Source organism: Mustela nigripes, chromosome 3, assembly GCF_022355385.1.
Source record: "Mustela nigripes isolate SB6536 chromosome 3, MUSNIG.SB6536, whole genome shotgun sequence".
Taxonomy (NCBI): domain Eukaryota; kingdom Metazoa; phylum Chordata; class Mammalia; order Carnivora; family Mustelidae; genus Mustela; species Mustela nigripes.
In genome coordinates, this window is record NC_081559.1 from 89,621,670 (window position 1) to 89,649,257 (window position 27,588).

Consider the following 27,588-nt stretch of genomic DNA (forward strand, 5'->3'; position numbering starts at 1 on the left):
CCTCCCCCCCCCCCCCCCGTGAGGCTTTCTTTTTCCTTCTAAATGTCTCCGTCTTCATGGTTAATAAGGGCAGCCTAGCACATATAAAGAAGAGGAGAAATTCAATTCCAAATTGCTTTAAGGTTCACCTTTGAATCTTACTTTGGTCAGAAGAGTCCCATGACCTTTAAATTTGATGAAAAGAGGGAGTGGATATTAATCAGATTATTTTATTTTGAAGTTCTCCCAAAGCAAGTGACTTTAGACGACATTTCTACAAAAGGACATTTGTGGTCCATGTAAATTGATCCTTGTTACATGGTGAAAGGCAGTATCTCAGATTTTAATACATCTTTAGTGTTCTGTATCTGATAGTCTCAATTCTCAATCTGTGCTACTTCAGAGCTAGCATTATTTTAGACAGTTTAAAATTTTTACTAGTCTTCCTAGTAATATCTGCTATACTATTGCCTTTACACAAAGGTGTTCCTTTGTGCTATAAAATATTACAATTGAAACAGAGTATATATTAACTATACAATAATTTCACAAACTTTTAAAGGGCACAGTAAATCGACTAACTACATATTTCATATAGTAACATTCAGATGAGAATTAGTTACCTAAATTAAAAACCTAGCCAGCTTTCTAGTACTATGTAAAGAACTTCTACCAATATAATTTAATCTTTTGAACAATCATTCTGGGCATGAATATTATTATGTTCATCCTAAAAATTAAAAAAAATAAATAATCAAATAATATTTGATATAGTCCCACAAAGTCTGTGGGACTATAATAATAATTTGTCTCAAATATTTCTTGAAGTGTGATTTGCGAATTACTTCCATCAGAATCACTTTGTTAAAGATTCCTGACCCAGAGGCACCTTGGTGGCTCAGTAGGTTAAAGCTTCTGCCTCGGCTCAGGTCATGATCCCAGGGTCCTGGGATAGAGCCCCACATCAGGCGCTCTGCTCAGCAGGGAGCCTGCTTCCTCCTCTCTTTCTCGGCCTGTTTCTCTGTGATCTCCATCTGTCAAATAAATAAATAAAATCTTTAAAAAAAAAAAAAAAAAAGAAAAGAAAGATTTCTGACCCAGACTTCAAACTGTTTAATGAAAATCTCTGGTATATGGGACTCTAGAATTTCAGTTTTAGCAACTTTTTTCAGTTTGATAATCATACTTCTGTAGAACATAAATGAAATATCATAAAATATATTTAAGACTTTTATACATATAACTATAATGAAAGTAGAAGAATAAAACTAGGAAAAGAATGCAGCAGTAAATAATCATTCTTTTTAAGGTCAGTAGCCTTAGAGAGAAGGGAAGAAGTCAAAATCAGTGTGAAATCTCTAAAGCTTTACCAAGCAGCTATTGACTTCAAGAAACTGTTAGGAGCCATAAAAAAAGAATGGAATCTTGCCATTTGGAACAACATTGAGGGTATAAAGCTATGTGAAATCAGTCAATCAGAGAAAGGCAGATACCATATGATCTCACTCATGTGTGTAATTTAAGAAACAAAACAGATGAGCAAAGGAGAAAAGAGAGATATACACATACACCAAGAAACAGACTCGTAACTATAGAGAACAAACTGATGACGACCAGAGAGGAAGTGCGTGGGAGGAGAGGAGCAAGAGAGGATGGGCATTTAACAGGAGATTTATCACGATGGGGGGAAAAGAAAAAGGTAACAACAACAACAAAACCCTGCCCAGGACAATATATTTATATGATGATGTAAAAAAAGGATGAAAGATAGCTTAAATAAATAAGTCTCTCTCTACCTCTTTCTCTCTTTCTGTATCCACATTCCAAAAATACTTAGTTAAAATTCACCAAGGTGTTTAAAAAGTTAAATAATTCAGACTGTCATAGAGATAAACATAAGAAAACGGGGATTTTTGTTGCCTTAAGGTTAAGGATAGTGGAAAGCAGCCTATAGAGTAAGTGTAAAAGTAATGACATAGAAGTGTTCTGGTAAGAAATAAAAAATGGGGGGTTGGTGCTGGGTAACTCAGTCAGTTAAACATCCAACTTTTGGTTTCTACTTAGGCCATGATATCATGGCTCATGAGATAGAGCCTTGAGCTGGGCTCTGCACTCAGCAAGGGAGCACTGGATTGCAACAGTACTGATTAAAAATGACCAGGGCATGGACTATGGATTTTGCTTGAGGAATAATGAAAAAGAGACAGATGCCAGAGATACTATAGTCAGCATGATAATGCAAATGATTCAGTGAGGAATTGGACAGGAAATTTTGATCATCTTCAGACATTCTTATTGCTAAATGCTATGCCATTAATGGCTTTGATCACTGTAGTCAACTCAGGGTATGAGGATTTATGAATTTCTATAAAGATGGTAAAAATACCTGGTCTTAAATCAACCACTGGAAGAAGAACTCATGGAGCAGCAAATGCCTTAAGTAGTCATTTTGTAAGGTAGGCAACAAGAATAATGATTTCTATTTGATTTAATATCTCAAAAGAGATTATTTTTAAAAACTGTAACAAATGTGGAACAGTGGAATATATTTTATCTTTGGCCATAAAATAATTGTTTTATAAGGAGTATAGGGAAAATTGCAAGGTTCATCAGCTGATTAAGATGTATAACTATTAAAATTAATTATTTCTCTGACACAGTCTTTGAGAGTTATATCCAGGATATAATAAGTAAAATATTCCTTGAAGATTAGGAATTTAAATGTGGTTCCACAATTTAAAAGAGAAGGGCTTTATCACCATGAGCAGGTGATTTCTTTTATCCATCATAAATACTAGGTTCCAAGCTATGGATAAAATAGAAAATCAGTACTGTTAACAAATACCACCTGTCCTACCTAAATAATTCCAGAATTTGGAATTAAGAATCACATTATCCTTATCTTCTTTGTTTAAAAATCTCTTTATTCTTCTGGAGTTCTCAAGCCATATTTTTCATAACTTCCTAAAGTACTTACGATACATGATGTTCATGTCAGAACACAATCTGGTCAATTAGAATTTAATCCTCCCATTGCTGAGCAATTTCATTTTTTGACTTCTCAGCATCTCAGTGTAATGATGAGCCCTGAGGTTCTTACCTCTAGTAAAGGATCACAAAATGTATCTTAGGTCACTCGTCTTAACATGAGCCCTGATTTAGGGTTTTTTTGTTTTTGTTTTTGTTTTTTTTGTTTGTTTGTTTGTTTTTTTTTTTTTTGGTTTGGTTTGGTTATCAAGGGAGGTAGTGTAAAGAGCCACTTTTTATATTTTAATCAGTAATGCAATATGCCTACACAAAAATAACCTTTTATACATAAGCACTATAATAAAACTATTTAAAAGTCAGTATTGTTTTTCCCCCATTGGAATATATAAAATATCCTTAGGAAGTTTTGATAAATGTAAAGCTACATAAAGCAAAAAGAATTTTGCAATGATCAGAATTCACTCCAATGACATATATACACAATTATCCTAAATACTTTATTTGGAATTATTGGTGAACTGTGTCAAGAATTAGAAACTTTAAAGAATTGGAACAATATTCTAGATCATTCATCTGCAAAACTGCAACTGAAGAAAAAAAATTATTTTTTAAAAAATCAATAATTTTATCCATTGTCCCCTTTATTTAATTATGTGAAAATGTGCTCATTCCATTACTTCATTTCAGGAATGTAGACAGAGTCACTGACCTGTCCTTAAAATTTATTTATCTACTTTAGTGATTTATTGCATTATGGTATATAGTAAATGTGAATAGGAAGTATGTATGTAAGCTTTTTATAAAGAATCTGAACAAAAAGGTAAGATGATGCATAAATGTTGACCTAATAATATATTAATTTTCATTTAAATCATAATTCATACTCATATTTTTATAATATCATTATTAATCAAATAGCTCTATTCTTGAATTATAACATTACTATAAATTATGCTGACATTAATATATGCTTTAATGAAACAAATTTTTGTTTCATGATTTGAGTTCTTCAGTCTTGATGATTTTATGAGGTTTTGCCCATGTTTTAGGACAGCCAATACTGTCTTCACGGATATCCCAAATAATTCACATGCCATCATTGAAGCCTAGTTCCAAAAACAGCTTCAGTTATCTGAATTGGCTATGACAGAATGGCAGAAACCTTGAAATCGCAGCTATTTAGTTTGGCCACCATGCCCAGAGAGATCTACTTGGAATGGTCTGGAAGCTGTTCTTTCATTGTGTGCAACTATTCTTAATATGGTAGCATTTGACAGTCATTTGAAATAAGAACCAAAGCCAATGAAATGGTCTCTCTGTGGATTTCCTCTGACAGATGCATAAAAGCATCTTATTTTAGCCAATGGGCATTATTTAAACATAGCTAAAACCATCCCAGCATTTATTTCGATGCATCCAGCTAATTATATGGCTGTGATTTATGTTTAAGTAAAGGATTTTAATCAGATCTCTTATTTCCATCCTCTGTTAGACTTCCCATCATAGTATCATGGTACCTATATGGGGAAGACAACTTCTCCCACTAAAAACTTGGGCACATTGTTTTGATTCTATAGGAATACATTGGGGAGGGTATGTGATTTGGTGAGTGCTGTGAAGTGTGTAAACCTGGTGATTCACAGACCTGTACCCCTGGGGATAAAAATATATGTTTATAAAAAATAAAAAATTAAAAAAAAATCAGCTAAATTTAAAATTTAACATAGGATAAGGAAAATTACTATTAATCTAAATTTTGAAAAAGTATTTCAACAAGTGAAGTCCAGTTGAAGTTACCCTCAGCATACTGGCAATATGCAGGACATTAGCAAAACTAATATTTATGAATCTATCTAATATTTATGAATCTGTGGCTGGCTTCTCCATTTCATCTGGTTGAAGTTACTACTTAGCAGATTTGTAAGTTTTGTTATGAACTAATAATTCTTCCTCCTTCTCTTCTTCTTCTTCTTCTTCTTTTAAATTTTTTTAGATGCTCCACCAACTGGTCAGGCACACAGTGTGAGAGACCAGCCCCAAAGAGCAGCAAGTCTGATCATATTAACACAAGTAAGTTCTTCAGGTTAACATCTTAGGTGCTCTGTACGGTACAGAAATCATTTTCCATGCCATTACTGGGGGACATGAGTCTTGGAAAATCTTCTTCATGGAATTTTTCAGAAAATGCATTTCAATCCAGGTCGTTTTGGAAAAGATGGGGCACCTGGTGACAAGAGTTCACCTGGTGACAAGAACCAGCATTCACGTGCTAATTTAGGCAGCAAGAGTTCAAATTCTGGCAGTTTCCAGAATGCACATCTGCAAATCTAGCATAATCTTTTCTGGGGAAATGTACATCAGCTACAAAGGCTTCATATATCACAATGGGTATGAGAATGCTCCAAGAAAAAAAAGTAATTTCATATTTTAATTAGAGAAAAGTATATTTTCTTGAATTGAATTTCCATATGTTGTAAAGCAGACTTTACTGGTTAGTCTTAAAGAAAAGTGTATTAACAAACAAATCTTAATCAGTATCATGGTTGATTAATTGTTTCTTTGTCTTCAAAATATTTGTTTTGAAGTGTATTAAAATATAGTTCAACATTTTGCAAATCTTTCTTTATGCAGCTGTAGTCTTAGGACAGATCATTGATATGAAAGTCCATCTACATCATCATTGTGTGTCTATTTTTAACAATTCTAAACGATTTTATAAAGATTTCCAAAAATGAGGGGTGCCTGGGTGGCTCAGTCAGTTAAAGATTTTCAAAATGAAAGTCAAAAATAGTTTCCCAATTCTCACATATTATCAATTATTTTATTATGACTGAAGAAATTTTGAAATATGTAATATCTATCAAGTGGCTAAATATATTCTTAAAGAAGAAAAATAATATCACTGATGGATAAACATTTACCTTAGGAATTTTTCTCTAGTCCATTACTGCTGGTGAAAAAAGCTTTCATGAAAATAATAAAAAACATACTACAGAGTTTGTGAAAAAGGAGAGGCACTATTGAAGTCAAAAGTATGTAATTTTTGTATCCTACATGCAGGATCCCAGTATTTGCTGATCTACTTCTTTGTTATTCTTTGCCCCGTCACTGCTTAAGATCTTTCAAGCAAAACTGCCCCAAATCCCACCATTTAGAGATTAATTGGGCTAATAAGCATGAGCATTTTAGAAAAATGGCCAATAAGTCTCAAGTAAATAGCCTAGACATGAAATTCGAATTTGCAGAAATGAGTAATCTTTGATCATAGAGTGTTTGGGGTTTACCCTGGAATTTATGTGTTGTCTTTGGGGAAGGCAAGCGGGAAAAGAAGGCCTTTGGAAAGCTATGGGCATATTATTGTAGGAATAGGCACTGGGATTTGAGGAATTGGTTCATAAAAACTAGCAGAGGAGACAAAATATACCATGGTTAATTTAATATTGCAAAAAGAAAGAAAAAGAAAAAAAGTTCCTTTTCTCTCTTCCCAGGATCTAGGGCTCATATCTAGGTTATCAGTTATTGTTCTGGAGACACACTAATTTACATATGATTTTGTGAACCAGCTACAAAGCTCGACAATTACCAATAGTATTGTTTTTAAATGAAAAATGCTTTTCAAGTTACCAACCGGTAGACCACCCTGAACTTATAAGTTGAGAATTATGGAGACAATTTACATTAGCCTTTAATTTTGGTGATTTCTCAGTTGTCTAAAATAAATAAGAAATACAGCCTTTGAAAGAGTCAAAAACAATTATAAGTATTGATAAACTCTGTAAAAAAACGTATATAAAGTACCACATCAATTGAATTTTGACATTTTACATTAAGTTTCTCCCACAAGGGAGAGTTTGGTGTTTGGAAATGGTTTGGAGGAGAGAAACAAGAGGTGTTTTCATTGGAGGGTGGTGTCTCCAATTATTTGCAGGGGCAAAAACTCCCTTATAAGGCAAATGGCTCTAATTCCATATGGCGGTTATAAATAGGGACTATCAAACAGAAAGAGTGCAAGTATTTGCAGCCCTTTTTCCAAAGATTCTGATGTCCTTCCTTCCATCACTGATTTAAAGTCATTAAATTTAATGGAAGTATCAATGCACATTGAAAGGGCTATTAGCTATGTAAATGTCAAATTTCTTAAATTTGAGCAAAGTTGACCACAAAATGACACTATTAAAAGGCACTTATCATCAGACATTTATGCTTAGAGAAACTTGCCTCAGTAACTCTGGAAGTAGGAAAAAAGGTAGTTAAACTGATCCTACCTAAAGTAAAGCCCAGTGGTTTTGAATGGTTGTCAAATGTTCCCCAAACTTGGGGAAAAGTCATCTGCTCAGTAAGAAAGATAGATCTTTAGCAGTGTGTTTCAGATCTGCATTTCCACTAACAGTGAAGCATTCCATAATGATCGGACCTTGGGGTAATGAAGAATACACTGTATCTGTTGGCCTCACTACTGTCAGCTAGTATGGAGATTTCCCTTTCTAATTGATGCACAGCTTTCTTAATCATCTCTGAGTAGTCATGCTGATGTTTTCTGGCTGTTGCTGTTTAAAGTATCAAAAAACTTAGCCAGTGGTATTAAACAATCTAGTATCCTAGCATGTTCTGCTGAGGTTCCACTTAAAAAAAGCTAGTCTGACTTTTCTGAAGTTATTTTAAAGATTTTTAAATTAAATATGATAAAATATTGCTTGGGTACTTCTATTTAAATTTTACCTAAAGTTTTAAGGGAGTGAATGCTCAGTGTTTGAATTATGCTGTTCATATTTGCTAAAATTAAAGACGGTAAGAATATACTCAGCATTTGAGAGGCAGTAATATTGAGATGCTTTACTTTAGTACAGTGACAACAGAGATGTGATATCTGTTAGGGAGTTGTGTTTCCTCCTTTCCTATTTTGCCCTTATTTCTTTTATGCCATCTTGTTTTAAAATAGAAAAAAAAAAAAAAAAGAACCAACAAACTTTGTGACACCAAGGAACCAAAAATTTGAAAATACAGAGAAATAACTGAAACATGTAACAAAATAATGCCTTTGTCCTAATTCTCCCAAAGCAAATATTTATCAAGCCTTAACTAAGTGTCCGACTGAATGAAATCCCAGAGACAAGTCAGTGAAACAGACAGTGCCTCTTCTTTGAAGCTGAGGTTCTAGAAGGGTATACCGCAATAAAGCAAGGAAGCAAAAAAATGAGTAAACATGCAAACTTCTGAAATAAGAGTAAGTTTTTATTGGTTCTGTGAAGGAGGCAAAAAAAGGAAGCAAAAATGTAAAATGGCAAGTGAGAATTAAGGTCAGGAATGATTTTTCTGAGGTGATGACACAGAAGCTGAGATTTGAAGGATTAGAAAGAGAAGACCCTGAGGGTATTTCAAACACAAGGGACAGCAGGCACAAAAGCACTGGAACAGGAAATAGAACTTCTCAAAGTTTTGAAAGACCAGTGTGCTGGGATCAAGGGGACAGGAGGGAGAGTGGTACAAAGTGAGGATATTTTCTTTATGACCTTTAAAATTACAGTTCATCACAATGCTTAAGAGAAAACACCCTAATCACAAAAACATATCTACATTCACATATATGCCTATATGTGAACATGCATTTAAGAGCAGAATATATAGCAATATATCAAAAGAGGTTAATTGTAATTAACAATTAAACATTAAATATAACAACATAAAACAATAACATTAAACATGTCATCATAATGGCATGTTTAATATTTATATTTTCCACTATAAATTCAACCAATAAACAAAAGGTTCTCTTCCTGACTTCCATGACACTGAGTTATTCTGGTTCCCTTCTTACCTCTCAAAGCAATTCTCTTCTTTATGAGATAAGTTCTCCCTGTCTGTTCTGGACAACTCATTCTCTCCACTTACACTATACACACTGTTCTCAGTGGACCACAATTCTTAACCTTACTTACCGACTATATGTTGATTACCCCTACATTTCTATTCTCAGGCCTAGTTTGTCTCCTAGTTTGAGCCATGATCCCACTGCACAATTGCTATACCCATATCTATATCCATGGCAAGGTCTATATCATCTGTATTCCATGGGACACTCAAATTCAACATGTCCCAAAATGATCTCACCACCTTCCCCTACTCAAGCACGGTGCTATGGCAATATGTATGTTTAATTATTTAATAAACATGTATGTTGCATTTTCTGCATAATAGACAATCTTATTTACATTACTATGAGGTCGTATTAATGATGACTCTCATTTTATGGATGTGTGAGTTGAGACAAAGGTAACTACTTTGCCCAAGGATATGTTGCTAGTAAGCTGAAGTTTGAACAAAGATAGCCTGGCTCCACAGTCGATCATCTCAACTGCCGAACTATACTGCCTCTCCCAAGGAAAGAGTCTCTTCAATCTAACAATCTGATAACACAGTCCTTTCTAACAGGAAAGTGTTGTGTAATGAGGCTTCAGAACAATGTTACAAAGAAAGACTTATATTTTACATGACAAGGTCATTGAGATATCCTCTCCATCTGTAATAAGTATAGAATGTGCTTTTTTAAAAATCAGTTTAAATGATCTGCAAATAGCTCAGGGGAAAAAAAATAAACACCTGCAGTAAATTTTGATTGATATGTTACAATATATTTACTACTATATATTCTACTTATTTTGATAAAAGTCTTCTAATTCTTTTAAAAATATATGTTGTTACCAGTTGCTCCACTTGGTAAATTTTTTTTTAAAAATCCAGTTTTAAAACCTTGCCCAGTTGCCACCTGCGTTATTTATTGGCTACAATAAGCATTATTGCGGTTACCTTAATAGGTTATATAAACATCTTAGAAGTCTAGGCTCTTAAACAAAGTGCTGCAATGTAAGGATTTGGAACTGCCATCACAGATGGCAGAAAGAAAAAGAAAGATCGGTAAGTTTTTTTTAGCATGTATATATAATAGAATTTCTATCTTATATAGGAATCAAAGAAACTATATGGAACAAATAAAATCTTATTTAAAATAATATACAATTGGCAGTAAAGGGAAAGTAACTTTATATGCCCAAAGATTAGAATTAGTATTTTGTATCTACTAATTTACCACAAATTTTAGGGGAGGATAAATAATGAAGTAAGGATATTTATAAAGTGATGAGCAGTCAGTTGAAGTCATAGTTTATGAAAAGACCAAGCTGTTCACTGGTATTTAAAAATTTGTGAATAAATGTTAATTACTATCCAAGGTGTCAGATCTCTGCTTTTATTAATTACTAATAAATGACACATTCATATAAAGTTCACTTTCCCCAAACCAAGAAGGTAATATAATATAAAACTCACTAAGATGTATGGTCCTGGTAAGAACATGAAATAATAAAATGAATTTTATATTTTAGAAACTGATTAACTTAGGCAAGTCATTTTTTTGTCTTGCATGGAAGTGGTAGTTATTTGGTTATTTTAAACAAATGATTTTTAAAGTTCAAAATTAGAAGATTATTTTACACATGAGACTTCCTTAATAAAGACCTTTTGGTATTTTGGTAAGCAATCTCCAGGATAGACCATGTCACAGAGATATCACCTGTCTAGAGCTATCAAAACTGATCTATATTACTATTTTGTAGTCCCTAAGCAGCCGCTTATTGTGCTAAATATTACCATTCATTTCTACCACAGTATTTTTATATGCATGTGTATTTGTAGAGAAAAATTTATATATTTAATAACTCCCGATATTTCGTTCTTGAGCCATTCAAGATCCCCACAAAAAATTTCAATTAGTTTTGAGGTTTATTTGTATTAGTTTTTAGCTGACTCAACTGAATCAACCAGATGCTTATTCTAAATAGACAAAAACCTTTGTCTCACAGACACTAGATATTTATCTGCTGGAAAAGTTAACATTAGGTACTTGATAGAGCTACTTAATACCTCCTTGTTATTAAGCAACCCTCACATTCAATTTTCTTCCTGCTTTAGTGACATAATTGTTGGTATATTTTCCAGTGGATCACATCACCAGCAAAGGGGTATTATCTCCTTCCTCTGGGGGATGGGAGTGGAGAGGGGAGAGATGGTTGCTCTTATCGCCAAGGCAGAAATGGAGTTTCTTCTCCATTTTGTTTTTCCCCTATGCTCAAATGCATAAAAACTAAGACCTAGTTACTCTGACTGTTCTTGGAGATCTATCTATTCCATAGATCTTTTATTACATTTTGAAGATAGGTGATACAACCTGAGATCACTTTTATAAATATATCGAAAAAGGTGAAAATGGACATTTACAACATAAGCCAAACCCTCAGATTTATTTTGCTGAAATTATTCTGGAAATGGAACTTAAGAAAGATTCCTCTTTGGCTCCCCAACCCCCATTCTGCTGAATCAAGTTAATAGCCCTGTGCAGTATGTCTCTTTGTCTCTCTTTTATTGGCGAGGAACATGAAACTCAAGTTTTAAATAACTTATCACAACTTATCTAAGTAAGTTGTGAAACTGATCAATAATTAAGTTATGTCTATCTGAATCCAACACCGATGTCCTTCTATTTGGCCAACCTGCCATCTGATTTGTTATACATGTATTGATTGATAGGGAGTATTTATAGCTAAAGGAACAAAACTATAAGTGGGATTATAGCCAGTGGAACTATATAAATGTTTAGTCACCATTGATTTACAAGAAGTTACCAACATGTACTAAATTACATCATTGCAAGTAAATGTGTGTAGTGAGAATCAGACTCAGACTGACAAAGAAATCAACATTTCTAACCTCAAAGTATTTAACTGCAACATGTAAATGAAAGATATCTAAAGAAACATTTCCAGTGAATCAAGTATTTTTTAATTTTTTTAATAGGAGAGTGATTTTCCACTAACATATATATGAACTAAGAATATAGATATTTGGCTTTAGCTTTACTTTTCATTACATCCGTGGTCAAAAGATTTGGTATAATAAAGTATTCAGTTATATCACTCTTTAATTCATTCTATTTATGTGTTCACCTATTAATTCATTTCTTTTTCAGGAAGCATTGCCATCATTGTACCTCTCGTTCTCCTGGTGACTTTGATAACCACCTTAGTAATTGGTTTAGTGCTTTGTAAAAGAAAAAGAAGGTAAGATTCAATGGTTTAAACAAAAGGTCAGTCAATACATTACACACAGAGTTACAGAAATGTAGTGTTTTTTCTTTTCTTTTTTTTTATTCTTAAAAAGTGATTTAGTTATTCCAACTGAAAAATCTTGTTTTCAAACCCCTTTATCCTTCTATTTCATTTTAAAGTGAGTATAATTCAGAATGTTCTTCTCCCTTGTTATGTTGACAGAATGGCTCTATTTATATAATCTAATAAAACTAACAAGGGAACATATTAATTAAAATTTCAACAGAATTTTACATTTTTGGCAGTTTTTCCATGAAACAGGAGGAGTCTCTGAAGCGCACCCTGTTATCTTAATGTTTAAGATTAGTAATGTCAATACAATGATCCTGTATATGTATTATGTATCACAACTTGTGCATTTCATTCACAAATTCTGCATTGGTTTATTTTATATATTCCTGAGAGTAAAATTTTTCAATTTAGGTGAACCTATAGTTATAAACATCTAGAAGATGTAGGTTATCTACAGAGTTATTACCCAGAACCAAGTGTTTGTGAGTCAGAGTCAGTTTTTTAAAAAGCATGACATGGGGATTAAAAACGATTGATTTCAGGGGTGCCTGGGTGGCTCAGTTGGTTAAGCATCTGCCTTCAGATCAGGTCATGATCCTGGGGTCTTGGGATTGAGCCCCTGCTCAGTGGCGAGCCTGTTTCTCCCTCACCCTCTACCCCTCTTCTTCCTCTACTCCTCCCCCTGCCTGTGCTCTCTCTCCTTCAAATCAATAAGTTTTTTAAAAAAGAAAACAATCTATTTCAAAGACTCTTTATCACTACTTTTTAGTCATAGTTTTCAGAAATAAAGGGTAAAAGTGCATTTAAAAAAATAATGAATTTGTGAATATTGTTTCAACTGATGTATTAGCTATTTAAGAGGAATATGTTCCAAGTGCATTTTTTACTGTCAAATCTAAATAATTTAGAGAAATAACTTATCACATTGACTTTTTTTGTTCTTTCATGACTAGATAAATATTTGTTTTGAATATGTTTTATGAACTCTCTGTGAGTTATATTAAGTCAGTAAATCTATGAATGTGATAGCTTTATGTATCATGATTGTAATATTGAGTTAGTTTACACTTACATTAATGTTCACATATTCTAGGACAAAAACTATTAGAAGACAACCTATTATCAATGGAGGAATCAATGTAGAAATTGGGAATCCATCTTATAACATGTATGAGGTGGATCATGATCACAACGATGGAGGTCTTCTAGATCCTGGTTTTATAGTAGATGCAACAAAGGTAATATGTTTTAAGATGGCAGACAGTAAGCACTAACATTTCTCTGTCATTTATCTATAATGCAGTCGTGAATTTTATCAGCACTTCTTTTATCTGAAGTTACAGTAAAGAATTTTAGGATATATTGAATGTTATAGTCTTTTTTAAAAGAAAAAAAATAAGTTATGGCTTGCTTTCACCTGAAGCATGAAGTTGAAAAAACATGTTTTGGAAAATAGATATGTATTCATTCATTAAGTTGATAAACATGTATGAGGAAACTATATGTATAAGGAACCTCAAATGCATTGAGATTCTAGCATATCTAAATGTATAGCCTAGTATAAAAATACTGATTTATTTTTTAATAATAAAAGGAGTACAGGACTTCATTGTCAAAACAGTATTTTATTTCTAGTAGTATTTCATTGATTCAACTAAGCTGTGCCTTTGGATTTGTTCATAATCAAATTACTTTTGAAAAATATTTTCTACTATAATAGCCTTCCTATCGATTTGAGTTGTATCATTGATAGACACAGCCTAAAAACCTAAATCTTTTGGTAAAGTTTCTATTCTTATTATATGCTCAGATTAGCAGCTTTAAAGAGAAATAGATAAATGATACAATTATCCCGATAAAGTAAACTCACAAAGATTCACTATACTTTATTATCTTTATATTTTATATGAGAATGATAGACTATTTTACTGTGAATTAAGAACATCAATTTGCTATGATGGAATGATTTTTCTTAGCTTATTCATTCATTTATTGAATAGCTAATTTATTTTCTGATATATTAAACGTCCTTTGTTCAAAATGCACCTTTACATTGTAAATAATCACAGAAAACAATCTGTGTCCAAATGGGTTTGCACTCATAGCAATTGCTGTTCCCAAAGATGTTGAACAGAGTCCCAAACATTCAGGCTAGTACTGAATCCATGGCCGGATTGTCTGAGCCTGAAATCAATGGTCAAATAGTTATTTCTCAGAAAAAGAATCCATTATTAGTGCATGTATAAATTTTTTACACTATCAGAGGATATTAGAGTGACTTTTTCCTAATTAGAAGTAAATTTATATTTATTTTTCATTATTCATTAATTAACTCCTACATTTGAAATTGTTAATGAAATAAAACTTAGAAACCTAAGTTTCAGTGTTTTCTACTTTAAAAATGGTAGACTTTAGGTCTTAACCCACTGAGCCTAGGTGGCTCAGTGGTTTAAGCCTCTGCCTTCGGCTCAGGTCATGATCCCAGGGTCCTGGGATGGAGCCCTGCATCAAACTCTCTGCTTGGCGGGGAGTCTGCTTCCCCATCTCTCTCTCTGCCTGCCTCTCTGCCTACTTGTGATCTCTGCCTGTCAAATAAATAAATAAAATCTTTAAAAAAAATGGAAGACTTTATATATGGTACACATTGTTATTTGATAACTTATCTATGAAGAAGATAAATAATAGACTTCTGATATTCTTTGAATTTTTCTTAGGAAGAAGTACACTGTCTGTAAGTATAATATGAACTGATGAGGACATACTTTATACACTTTTCATAAGGAGAGTTCTCATTTTCCCCATCATTTTTATTCCTAGTGATAGAATTAAGTCAATTTTGGATACTTAAAGAAAATGGTTTTTTAGTATTCCATTTAAAAATTTTTCCATATTTACTCTAGGAAAATAAAACTATGCTTCAGTGCCCCTCAGATACACTTTTAATATACTTTGCACATAACATGCAATAAATATTTATTTACCAATTTGTTGACTGATTGATCAAAATTACATTAATGTGATTTAGATGGCTGAGTCTAGCTAGGTTCTGATTTTTGAAATGTAAATATGAATTGTTGCATAAGAAGCAACTGCAAAAGATACAGCTAGTCCTAATAGGTATAAACACTTAATAGAAAGCAGAGGACCACACCAAAGCAACCTTAATAATCTAATGCTTTTCATAGGGTATCTGCTGAGTCGTGATGGTTTGATATAGTCCTGATGTGATTAAATACAAACTGCATTACACATAAAGAGGATTTTATAGAGCATTTTCATTACTTTCAAAATGAATAAAATTTATACTTCAATCATACCTTCTAATCAAAATAACTGGAGGAGTAAGTAAAGTTGAAAAAAAGATTTGACTATGGAGGCAATCACAGAACAGTTTGAAGGTTACAAAAAAGGAGATTAGTATTCACTGGGTTTATGTCCAAATTCATCTCAAATGTTACTTAGATTATTTTCAGTATTTTTTCAATGAAAACTTTGTGGGAGAAAATGAAGAGGCAATATTGACCTGATTTTATATTTAAAATCTTTTTCTGAGACCCTTGCCCCCATCCCAAACTTTGTGATTATTCATTAAGAGTCAACAGTTAATGTTTTTTCAATTCACCTTTAATTTTCTTCAAATTTGTACATTAATTTTTTATGCTTTTCAAATTTTTGCCTAGTTTTCCCCCCATTTGGATCACTAACAAATACTTCATCCCAAATATGAGTGTACCAGTTTGGCTATTCTGCCCTTAGATCCAAGAAAACTTAAAAGTCAGTGTTCTTGTACAGAGACTTAGTGAACTAGTTTAATTAATAATTCATCTGGAGAGTCAGATTTCCAAAATAAAGATTTTTTTAAAATGTAACATTTTTAATTCTTTTTAAATATAGAGTGGTGATGAATCTTTAATTAGAAGCAGTCATATATTTGAGTGTTCAAAATGGGTTACCATCAGAACTTTTCGAAGGGACAAAACCTTAAGTGGGGGAGTGCTGTATATTTTTCACAGAGTGGTTAACAAAGATGTGCTTTATTTGGGAAGGATGAAGTTAAATAAATAGAAATGTATGGAGGTATCTTGATGTATGGCGTGTCTATCAGTAAGCTGTATGTAACAGAAATGTCTACTTTAAAGTCACAGATCCAATATTTATGTTTTTTTCTCAATCTATTAAAGCTATGATGAACACACCATTTGTGTCCCAGGGCTAATGAGAATTTTTATGCTATTTTTATGACTTAATATGAGTTTATGTCAATGAAAATCATTCTATGATATTAGATTGGAAACTAAAATTCTCTGTTTACATACAGGCCAGGTATATAGGGGGAGGGTCCAGTGCTTTCAAGCTTCCGCACACAGCGCCTCCCATCTACTTAAACTCTGATTTGAAAGGACCACTAACTGCTGGGGTGAGAGAAGAAAATTCATTATTCCATATCCATTCCATCACAGAACCCCTCGCAATGAGAGATGATGGCTAGACTTAGATAGGGGCTGTCTTTAATTGAGTTTTTAATTAACAAGAGATTTCAAAACAGCATTAAAATCAGAGGCTTATGTTAGATGTCCTGCTTATGCAAGATTTCATGGAAAACATGTTATCATTTTAGACAAGCTATTAAGTAGAAATATCTCTTCTGCTGATTTTGAAAATGTCACAGCACTTTAACAATAAAAATGAGTATTTGTTATTCTTAGAAATCTCTAGCCAGAAATTTAAACTGAATAATTTAAACTTAAATTCATGTTTGGCTTTATTCATTTCCTATTAAGATGTTTTGTTTAGTATTTGCAACTTTGATGTCAATTTAAATAAAAATATACTACAAAATGTGGCATCATGTTGAGAAATTAGAAATGGCTTAATGAGACCACTTTTAAATTTTTTTTAATTAAATAACTAGTTTGTAGTGGAAGGTACTTGATTTTTTGTTACATGGCTTATGGTAGAAGGAAGAGGGATCAAAATAGGGGTATAAAAATTCCTAGGGATGAGTATGTTCTCTCTCATACCTCTCTCCCATCAGCTGTTTTTCATTCTCATTTTTTATCATGGTTGTTTCATTTGCATGGCTCAAAGATTATATGTTTCTTTGTTGGAACTAAGACTTAGTGTTCTGCATTTGGGAAGACAAAACTAAACAAAAAGTAGGCAATGATTTCTTGGGTTAAGTTGCAATTAATAAAATAATAAACATTGTATGTTTTTCAACTGAAAGAGATCACTTCTGTATGTCTCAATTCTACTTCAAAGTGCTCTGAGTTTCTATGAAAATTAAGATGACAATGAACTTCACAATTCCTTGGAAGTGTCCAAAAGTACTTCCAGTAATAAATACATACGAGTTATTTGAAGCAAAAATACTCTTTATTTTAAAGTCTATTCCACCAATATATTTTATTATTATTTTCTTTTTGGTTCTTAACTTCCTATTGAAACAATTATAAGCTTCAAGCAATTAGATTACTTTCTGTAAACACCTCCTTCCTGCCACTGCTGTGGTAGTAAGTGGGCAAACACATGGACTGGAAATAAGATGATTTGTTTTAATGTTTTATGCTTTTAAATAATGTCTCAGTAAATATTGTCTTCACAAAGATATCCTTGGGCTTTTACTATTATGTCAAAGTTCTACTTAGATTCACAACTTACCTGAAAAATGTACAATTATGTTTTTATCTAATACCAAACAAAAGTCAACTAAAACCTGTAAATAGAATTTAAATTACATATGTATAATTACTATTTAGAAAATTAAATGTATTGCATATAAGTGTTAATATTGAAAGACAGATATCCTAGAAAATAATTAAGGTGGTCAGAATTGATGATAAAAATTGAATCTATTTTTTTTCTCCTGCAGACAACAAATTACTCCAATCCAGTGTATGCAAAACTATATATGGATGGGCAAAATTGTCGGAACTCCTTAGGAAGTGTTGATGAAAGGAAAGAACTGCTTCCAAAGAAAATAGAAATCGGGATAAGAGAGACAGTGGCATAATCAGCGATATCTTTTATATGCTGTAAAAATGTATAAAATATAAGGATTACTTTTGTATGTTCCAACAGTATTATACTTGTTTTGGCATCAGCATTACCTCCTTCTTTATCTTTCTCCTGGTTAATTGTTTTCTGAGTTTTCTGGGTTTTACTTTTTGCTGATGACTATTGATTGACCATTTGTATGGTATTTTTATGAAAAAAAAAACTGCACTACAATACAATTTACAACAATGCTGCTGATATGATTCACCTTTGGATTTGTTAAAATTAAAAACAACATATTCCTTTGTAGTGTGAATATGAGCAATCTATTTTATATGGACTTTTTTGTTTCTACTTAATCAACAAAGAGAATCTCGGCACTTTTTCATTATATGGTCTGAAAGCTGTAATACAATGTCATTTTACTTTTCCATTTAAACTGATGGAAGAATGATTGAATGGTCAACTCTCTTCTTTGTGCCCATTAAGGTTGATTCAGACTGCTGAAAATATCTAGCCCTCACAAGTCCAGCATCACCTGCTTTGAAATTAGTCTTAGATTGCCAAGCGATAGATGAAAATTCTGAGGAAAAACTTTAAAAATATATACAATTAATAATTTGCATGAATACCTATGACTACATTTGCCAAAATTTAATGGACTGTATGTGATATACTAAACATATACACCCTATAAACAACAGTTACATTTAGGTGGTAGAACATAGCAAAAATATAACCAGAAGTGGAAAGACCACACTTGCTATGGGATAAGACCTTTTGTTCTCCCTCAGTCCTGAGGTAAATAGCCAGCCTAGAGCACAATAGGCCAATGGGTACTCATGCCTTAGGAAGTTCTTCCTAGTCATGTGCATTTTGTGGAAGATTAACCCAATCCTTTACCACACAGAACACAGAACAATAATATATAAGCACACAAATTGATGACAGAACTTCAATTATGTGAATGCATTCTCTTTGCTAGGTCAAGAGAAAGAGGTAAAGCAGCCATTATAGTATAGAGTAGTTGGTAAATATTTTCAGTATACAGTATGACTAATCCAATATTTGCCCTATTCAAAATATATTCTTAAGGGACTTAACAGGTTATAGAAGAACAATTATTTGTCTATAATCAAAGGTGGAGAGTGTAAATGCTGACCAGTTACTCTGGTACTCTAGTTTCTTTTGGTTATGCAAAACACATGGACCCCATTCACTTTTTTGTTTGTTTGTTTTCAAATTTTGATTGAAATAAGTACGATTTATTTAAGTTGTATAAAAAAAGGATAGCATTTTTATACAGATATCTTTAAAGGCACAAAAGATTTATTCACAAGGTATGGAGGGCTTTTTGTTCCTCTGATAGACATGACTGACTTTTAGCCGTCATAATGTATTAACCTAACAGATGAAATATGTTTGTGGTTGCTCTTTATCCCTTTGTACAAGCATTAAAAAACTGCTGTTTTATAAAGAGACTTTTTGTTGTACTATGTGCATGCATACTACCTATTTCTAAACTTTGCCATATTGAGGCCTTTATAAACTATTGATTTATGTAATACTAGTGCAATTTTGCTTGAACAATGTTATGCATATCATAAACTTTTTCAGGTTCTTGTTTAAGTACATTTTTTAAATTGAACAGTATTTTTCATTTTGGTTATAATAGTCATTTTGCCTATGTTTCTACAATGAAGTGTTAAAGACTTTATAAAAAATTGTTGACTGACTTATTTAAATGAAATTCTACATATTTAAGTGCTTGTGTTGGGTAGTTTTTAAAAGTAAGAAAATTCTTTTCTTTGTGGACTGTAATATCCGTAGGAAACTATTTTAGTAAACATGAGACATAATTTTTGTTATATCCTTAGAGCATACTTTCTGGGTTGGGTTGATTTCATTACATCACTTTTAAAAGCACAATAGAGAAAGCGTTTTCTCTCTTCTTGAAGCAGAAACATTTTCCTTGTTTTGTATTTTCCCCCAAGATATATTGTTTATTATGGATTCTTATATGCAATAGAAAGAGAGGTAGGTTATACACACAGTAGTGTGACAATTGTATTAAAATAAGCCAAAGCTCTTCCTGCCTTTCCCATTCTCAGGAAGTGCACTTTATGGAAAACTCAGATTCCATTAGATTCTGTGTAGGCATTATTTTGTAAGTGGAATGATTATTGGTATATATCATCCTAGAGTATCATGCTGGAGAAGCAATACAGGAAGGTCTGATTTACTGGAGCTGTCTTTGAGTTATATAAAGTGGACTTTTTATATCAAAGCTTTATAAATGTAACTGAAATTATTATTTGAAAGAAACAGAACTTAGAGATTGAGATGATCTTGATGCAATTACCAGTGTTATAAATATTAACATATCATATATGATATACAGATAACTAACACCCAAAGTCTGGCACAACAACCTGGTTTCTCACTACAGCATTGATGAAAACCATAGTTGAGAGAATTCAGGATATACTTTTTAACCCTGAGGTCCCATCTACATGATCATGGTCATTATGTCCACATTATGCTTCACCATCCCATGCTGGTTCATTCAAGTCCACATCAGAGTTCATAGTCTTTCTTTTTGCAATTATTTTGCCTTCAATCTTTACAGGACAAATATAATTTTTAAACTACTTAAATTTATTCTACTTATATAGCTCTAGCTCTTTCAATTCTCTGATGCAAAAACTCATATAAATGCAAGAAATTCAGGTGTATAATTTTCCTCTGCATTTACCATTCTTTATAAATGCCATAACCAATCACTTCCTAAAACCTTCCTTCAAGCTTTGATGGAACATATTCTCTAAAAATGAATGCTTCCTGGTGAATTCTCCTTCTTATCTAAAATGACTATTCATCCAAAGTATGTGGTTCCAACCTGTAGACATTTAGACCCAGTTAAGTCTTTATTGTCCTTTGTAAGGAAGGATATTTAGCAGGATCTCTGCCTTCTATCCACTAAATGTTACTGACACCACCCAAAGTTGCAACAACCAAAATGTCTACAGACTTTGCCAAATTTCTTCTGAGGAAAAAAGTTACACTTATGAAGAACAAATGGTCTAGGGCTGTGTTCTACCTTCCACTATTAAAAAGCTCTCAGATGAAATAGCGACGTCAAAAAGAGGGAAGGAAGGAAGGAAGGGCACCTCAGCATGAGAATCATGGCGCTCCCTCCAAGTTTTAAGTTTTTAATACTGATGATACATGAGTTATAGAAACTTGGTATTAGTAAAGTGCCTATACAATAAAACAACAACAACAAAACAACACAAAAAGGGAGAACCAACTAAGGGAGAAAGTTTCATTTAGAAACTCTCACAGTTTTGTGTTTATTTGGGCTATTTTAATTTACATACATGTGTTTTATTTGGCCATTTAATGCCATTTATGATTATGTTTTATCTTGTTTTGTATTCGATTATATGCTTATTTTGTTGGTTCTTGAGATTGAGATTTAAACTTGTACTTTTCTTGTACAAATGTTACTTTCTGTTTTTATGATGACTCAGATATGAAGAAGTTCAATTCTCAATGTATGTCACATCTACTATAAATGAACTAAAATATGCAAAATACTCATAATTTCCAAACCCTAACTGAGGAAATTGGTATATGTGATGAAAGGAATAGGGAAAAAAAAATACACTGCTTATTTTCCCTAAGCCTCTCACACGTCCATATCTTCAAACAGATAATCATGATGTGAAATCTGATTCCTCTCTAAGAACACTATTATTATTTACAGTCAAGCTTTTCATGTAGTATTACTTTAAAAATTAAAATATAAAAGATTAGGAATCCCACTGAGTTGAGCAAAATATAGCTCACCACTTTTTTAAAGCTGTTTTCTTCACCTAATGCTACATTCCAGTTTCCATCAATTTAACAAAACCTTTTTCAAAATTAGATGATATAATTTGATATAAATTAGGATCATTATTTAAATAAAAATCCTTGAATTATAACTTGTAAGAAAAAGAGAGATTCCAGAAGTTCTCTGTGAAGATGACTACCAGATAATATAGCACACACAAAAAAATGATTTTTCCATATACTTTGAATGTGAGAAAAGCAACAAAAAGAGCGAGCAAATGGTACTTTTTTGTTTTGCTACCAGTTCCATTGCTAATATACCCAGAAAGTTAACACATCAAGAAGAAGATATAGATAATTAACAACATACAGAAAGAGTTTTATTTAGACCAACATTTAGTTTTTGATGATGTAATATCCACAGGTCCAGGAACATGTACTTCATAATGAAGTGAAATGAAGTGAAATGAGTTCTTTGGTTTAACTTTTCTGTAGTAGTTATACCTCAATGACTATAACTTATTCTGAAAAATAGTTTCTAGTGAATGCTACCATTTTTTTGTATCCAAAGTGATCAAAAATCAAAAGAAAGATTGGTACTACAGATGGCCTATTTGATAAATTCTATGTTTAGAATGTGTTTATTCTCTCTGATGGATAGTCTGCCCCTTTTACTGGGGTTTGTAAGATAACAGTGAACTGAAGCAATGCAGTACTGAAGCTTTACTCATTTGTTCACTCCAAGATAATTTTGTAGCTGTAGTTTCTTCTGAAGTTTTAATACATAAAATATGAGATCTTGATGCAATTGATTTCTAGCTATTTATGCCATAGTAACTTGGGAAACCAATAATAAAACTCATAAACTTTCAAAAGATAAGGTTCATAACAAAAATCATACACATCTTATTCAGGTCAGTAATTTAACTATAAATGAGAAAATATTTTTTTTACATACAGAATAAACTGTGAAATATGATTGAGAAAAAAATCAGGAGTTTGAAATATGAGACTGTTTATGGAGATACTTAAAAAACAATACACAGGGCGCCTGGGTGGTTCAGTGGGTTAAAGCCTCTGCCTTCGGCTCACATCATGATCCCAGGGTCCTGGGATCGAGCCCCACATCGGGCTCTCTGCTCAGCAGGGAGCCTGCTTCCCTTCCTGTCTCTCTGCCTGCTGCTCTGCCTACTTGTGATCTCTCTCTCTGTCAAATAAATAAATAAAAATCTTTAAAACAAACAAACAATACACAGAGTTTAAGTTTAGAGTGAGTTGTATTTGTCAGTAGATAATGTCAAATGTTAGGAAGTAACTGAACACTGAGATTGCAAACAGGAATAACCTCTGTCCTTGCAGTCAGCCAGCATCAATGGTAAATTTGTGGTAATCCATATAAATACACAACAACAACAATAACACACACCCCACATATTTTCACACACTGACTCTGATGACCCGTTAATTGTGAAGATGGCATTTCTCTCCTATTTTATGTAAAATTCAGTCATGTTTAGCTTCTCTGGCTTATAAGTTCAGAAGTCACTACTCTTCTCCAGAGTGATAATTTCAGAAGTCACTACTCTGCTCCAGAGTGATAACTTCTCCATTTGCTTCTCTTTCTTTCCTATCCAAAGTGACAGTACAGAAGCCCAGTATTCCTCATCGCCTTTTGTTATAACCTGTATCCCATATTGCTTATTCTATTGTTAAAAAAAAATCACTTTAGAAAATTTAGAAAATAAATATAAAGAAAAAAAGAAAAACTACCACTAAGTTAAAACACTAGAAATAACCAGTTACCGTTTTAAAGAATTTTCATTTGTTGTAAGCTCATGCAAAAATTTAAATTTTCTACCCTGCTTCTAAAATATAACAGAATATTTGTTTTTATGTCTTTCCTGGGCTTTTATTTGGTAGCTTATTTTTATTCAGCTTCTGTTTATCCTATACAGACTCCATATTGCATGGCTTTATTTTTGTCTTTTGATTTGAAAGTTATTTATTTATTATGTGTTTTACTGTTAAATAATTTTAACTTTAAAAAATGTACTAATAATTACATCCAAAATTTTAAAATGTCTCTCTCTTTTCCCCTCTAACATGAGAAGTTTAATATTCTTAGACTCCCCTAATCTAACTTACCCTCATAGTTTTGCTGCAGTTTGTGGTTTTATTTTGACAAATATTAAATGAAGTAGTATTTTTATATTTTTGTCTTCTTTTTATTAATTGGAATATTTTCAAATTTAAGTGTTTCTCTTTTTAATCTTCATTCCTTTTACTACACGATTTTTTCATTCTTTATTTTTATTTAAGTCTAATTTTATTGGTATATTTCATCAAGTATACTTACAAAAAGCCTTTATCTGTGGTATATTGCTGAGCTGTTGTATTTATACAAACATTTCTCTAAGGTCTTCAAAAACAAATGTCAACTCAACTCAACGTATGGAGATTTTCCATTTCCTGCAAAATTAAGTTGCACCTGCCCCACACTGCCTGCTGGTATTCAATGTTGTTAAGGATAAGTCTGAGACCAAACAGATTTTTCTTTTTTTGTAACATTTCTCCTCAGACTTGAAACACAAAACAAATTATAATAAAAATATTTTGCCACATATGCACTTATGTTTTTTTTATTAATTTTGTCTACTTAAAACAATGTTTATAGATAAGATTCATTTTCTTCAAGATATTTTTATCACTTTTGTCCAAATTGATTTAATACGCAGAAGTTCTTAGGTTAAGTCTTTTTTTCTCACACTTGTATCATTTTAATAATTTTTTTCTTTCATTCTAGAAGGGATTTTCAAGTTTCTGCCCTGCATTTTTAATTGATCTTTTTCCCTGCAGATTAAACTGATTTTTCATGTATCCATGTACCTCAGGAATGAGTCCTTTCTTTTTTTTTTAATTCAGCTTCCTTCTTAACTTAGTTTTTCTTTTGTCCTGTTAAGTGTATTTTTTTTCTCATGGCTTTCTGCTGAGGTGTCATAGTAACTGTTTCCTACTCACAATACCAACAAGTTTTCAAAAGTTCTCTTTTTCAACAATTCTGTAAGCCTATGGAACAATACCTTCATGTCCCTGGGCCATTAAATTAAAAGTAGTAATAGCCAAAGGTCCTTCTTATGTTTTTCTTTTCTATTTACTGATTTTTATTTACAGAGAAAACACTGTACTTCTAGTGCTGTCCATATACATAGTATATGCAATACGTACTTGTTCCATCAATTTTATGGCTCTTAAATATCTCTCTTAGGCCTACAACTCCTGGACCATTTCTCCCTCTTAAATCCTAGTGAGTCTCTCCTAGAACCCAGTGTGATTACTTTCATTTTCATATCACTATATTTTCATTTACTTAAATAATGAAACAAAGAAGTGCATAAAAATGTCAATGCTCCTGTTTGCCATAGTACCAGGATTCTTTTCTGTAATCCACATTCAGCTACATCCCCAAATATCATTTCCTATGTTGTGCTCTAACCTATAAATTCAACAGGAGAGAGACAAACTTCTTCAGTGCATCCACACCACTTCCCTTTCTTAGAAAGGGTCCTAGGTATCTATTTTCTGGCAGCATCACTCTTTGAAAGACTGTGTAGTACCATGGATTGTGGGTAGTGACTCTTCAGTGGAAGGATGGCTACCCACTTCCTTTTCTAATACAGATCCCAGGGCTTTGCATCTTGATAAAAAATATAGGGGGGGGGGATTCCCCAGAACATTCCAGAACCATGTTTCATATTTCTTTCAGATTTATAATCTCCCTGGTTTCCCTGTTGCTGATCCGTTCCCCCTTCAGCCAGAGAAAGTCCGTTGTGTTTAAGTGGTCATGGATTTAGATTGAACCAACCTAGAAAATCTCTTCATTTTAAGGTCCACAACCTTAAATAAATTTGCAAAGTCCCTTTTAGCAGTAAGGTAACATATGCACAGATTTCAGGGATTAGGTTATTTGAGAGGCATTATTTGGCCTCTAATGTACTCTTGCTTTCTGCCCTGGGGCATCTCTGAGTTAGTGCAAAAGACAAGTTCTAGATGTTCTCCCCATGATGTTAAATAAATTCTCTTATATTATTCCTCACTGGTCCAACATTTTTATGATCTATTCTAGAATGTGCCCCCCCCCACATCATCCAGGTTTACAGTTCTTCTGTACTCAAGCTGCACTCTAAGTTGACGATTATTTGACAACAAATGAAAAAGGACCATCCATGGGGAGAGCAAGAAAGTCTGCAGGAATCCACCTGGAACTCAGGCATGTGTGATCTGGGAATTTGAAGGTGTCACTGCTCCATGGAGCAAATATTAATCAATAGAGCAACAATTAACCAATAAAAAATACCCCTTCCTCATTTTAGACAGCTAATTTTCTGCTTCATTCTTCCTGTTTCTTCTGAAGTTCTCTGAGAAACCAGCCCAAGTTTCAAATAGCAGCAATCAATTTGAAAATACCCATCTGTTTAACTTTCGTACTAGTCCCAGTTTTCCTTCCATAGTCCCCAGATCACTATCCAGTATAAACTGCATAAAGCCTTTGTATCAAGCTCTGCTTTGGGAAATATGAAGGAGCCTGCCAAAGCGAAATATCAGGAAGGAATTCTAAAACAAAGTCACCCACCAGTCATATATAATAAAGACCTCATTGTTTGGGATCAGTGGGGTGATGATTACCCTGATATATAGAACACCACAATTTCTAACAGTCCCACTAGCAGGGACTGGGTTGAATTATAGATAGATGATCAAGGGCCACCTGTTTGGCTCGGTTGGTTAAGTGCCAGCTCTTGATTTGGGCTCAGGTATGGTCTCAGGGTTGCGAGATTGAGCCCTGTGCAAGGCTCCAGGCTCTGAGGGAATTCAGCTTGGGTTTCTTTCCTCTGCCTCTTCCTCTGCCCTTCTCCCTGTGCCCCTCCCCCTGTTTGCACTCTGTCTCTCTCCAATAAATAAATAAATTTTTAAAAGAAAAGAAGATTAAGCACTGACTTATATGACAGCTGTGACTCTTAAACAATAGGGAACAACAGTAATTATAAACATTGTATTATTGGATGACTTATTTAAGGCTTAAAAAACAAAATAAATTCAGGTTGGATAATAATCAACTTAAGATGCACGGTGTAAGTCAGAAGACCCAAGGGTTCTATGTCAATTACTAGTCTTAACTTTGCAGTAAAAAAAGGAAATACTCAAAACTTGTGAGAGTTGTTGAATATAGCATCCAAATGGATGAAGATAACAAGGTACCTTAAAATCATCATGCCTCCCATTTAGTGGGGGCCTGTGAACTCCAAGTAAAGAATAAAGTTCTGGCCCGAGTTTCTCATATAGTGGATTAGTACATCCAAGGATCTAGCCAGAAGTTATTCTCTGTCCCTTCAGTACACAATTGGGATGCATATACTGAGGATCTGGCACAACTCTGACATGCATTGGGGGAGGAAAAGTCCTTATATTAAGGGTTAAGTGGACATTCCCCAAACTGCCCTTTGCTCTGGCAAAATAGTAAAATAAAAACAAGAACAAATTCCCAGAGAAATTTCAGAGATCTATGCCACAATTAAAGATTTAAAAGATGTGGTGGTGGTGATTCCCATCTTAAACCATT

General features: G+C 33.0%; 1 protein-coding gene across 1 annotated transcript in view; it reads left to right on the forward strand.

Moving 5' to 3' along the window:
* Window positions 1-19,831, forward strand: part of LRP1B (LDL receptor related protein 1B) — a 2,002,169-nt gene extending 1,982,338 nt beyond the window's left edge. Inside the window, exons 88-92 of the mRNA XM_059394361.1 lie at window positions 4,961-5,037; window positions 11,987-12,077; window positions 13,231-13,375; window positions 16,456-16,554; window positions 18,010-19,831. Coding sequence (XP_059250344.1) covers window positions 4,961-5,037; window positions 11,987-12,077; window positions 13,231-13,375; window positions 16,456-16,554; window positions 18,010-18,150 — 553 coding nt within the window. The 3' untranslated portion in view covers window positions 18,151-19,831. The remainder of the gene's footprint in view (window positions 1-4,960; window positions 5,038-11,986; window positions 12,078-13,230; window positions 13,376-16,455; window positions 16,555-18,009) is intronic.
* The last annotated feature ends 7,757 nt before the right edge of the window (window positions 19,832-27,588 follow it).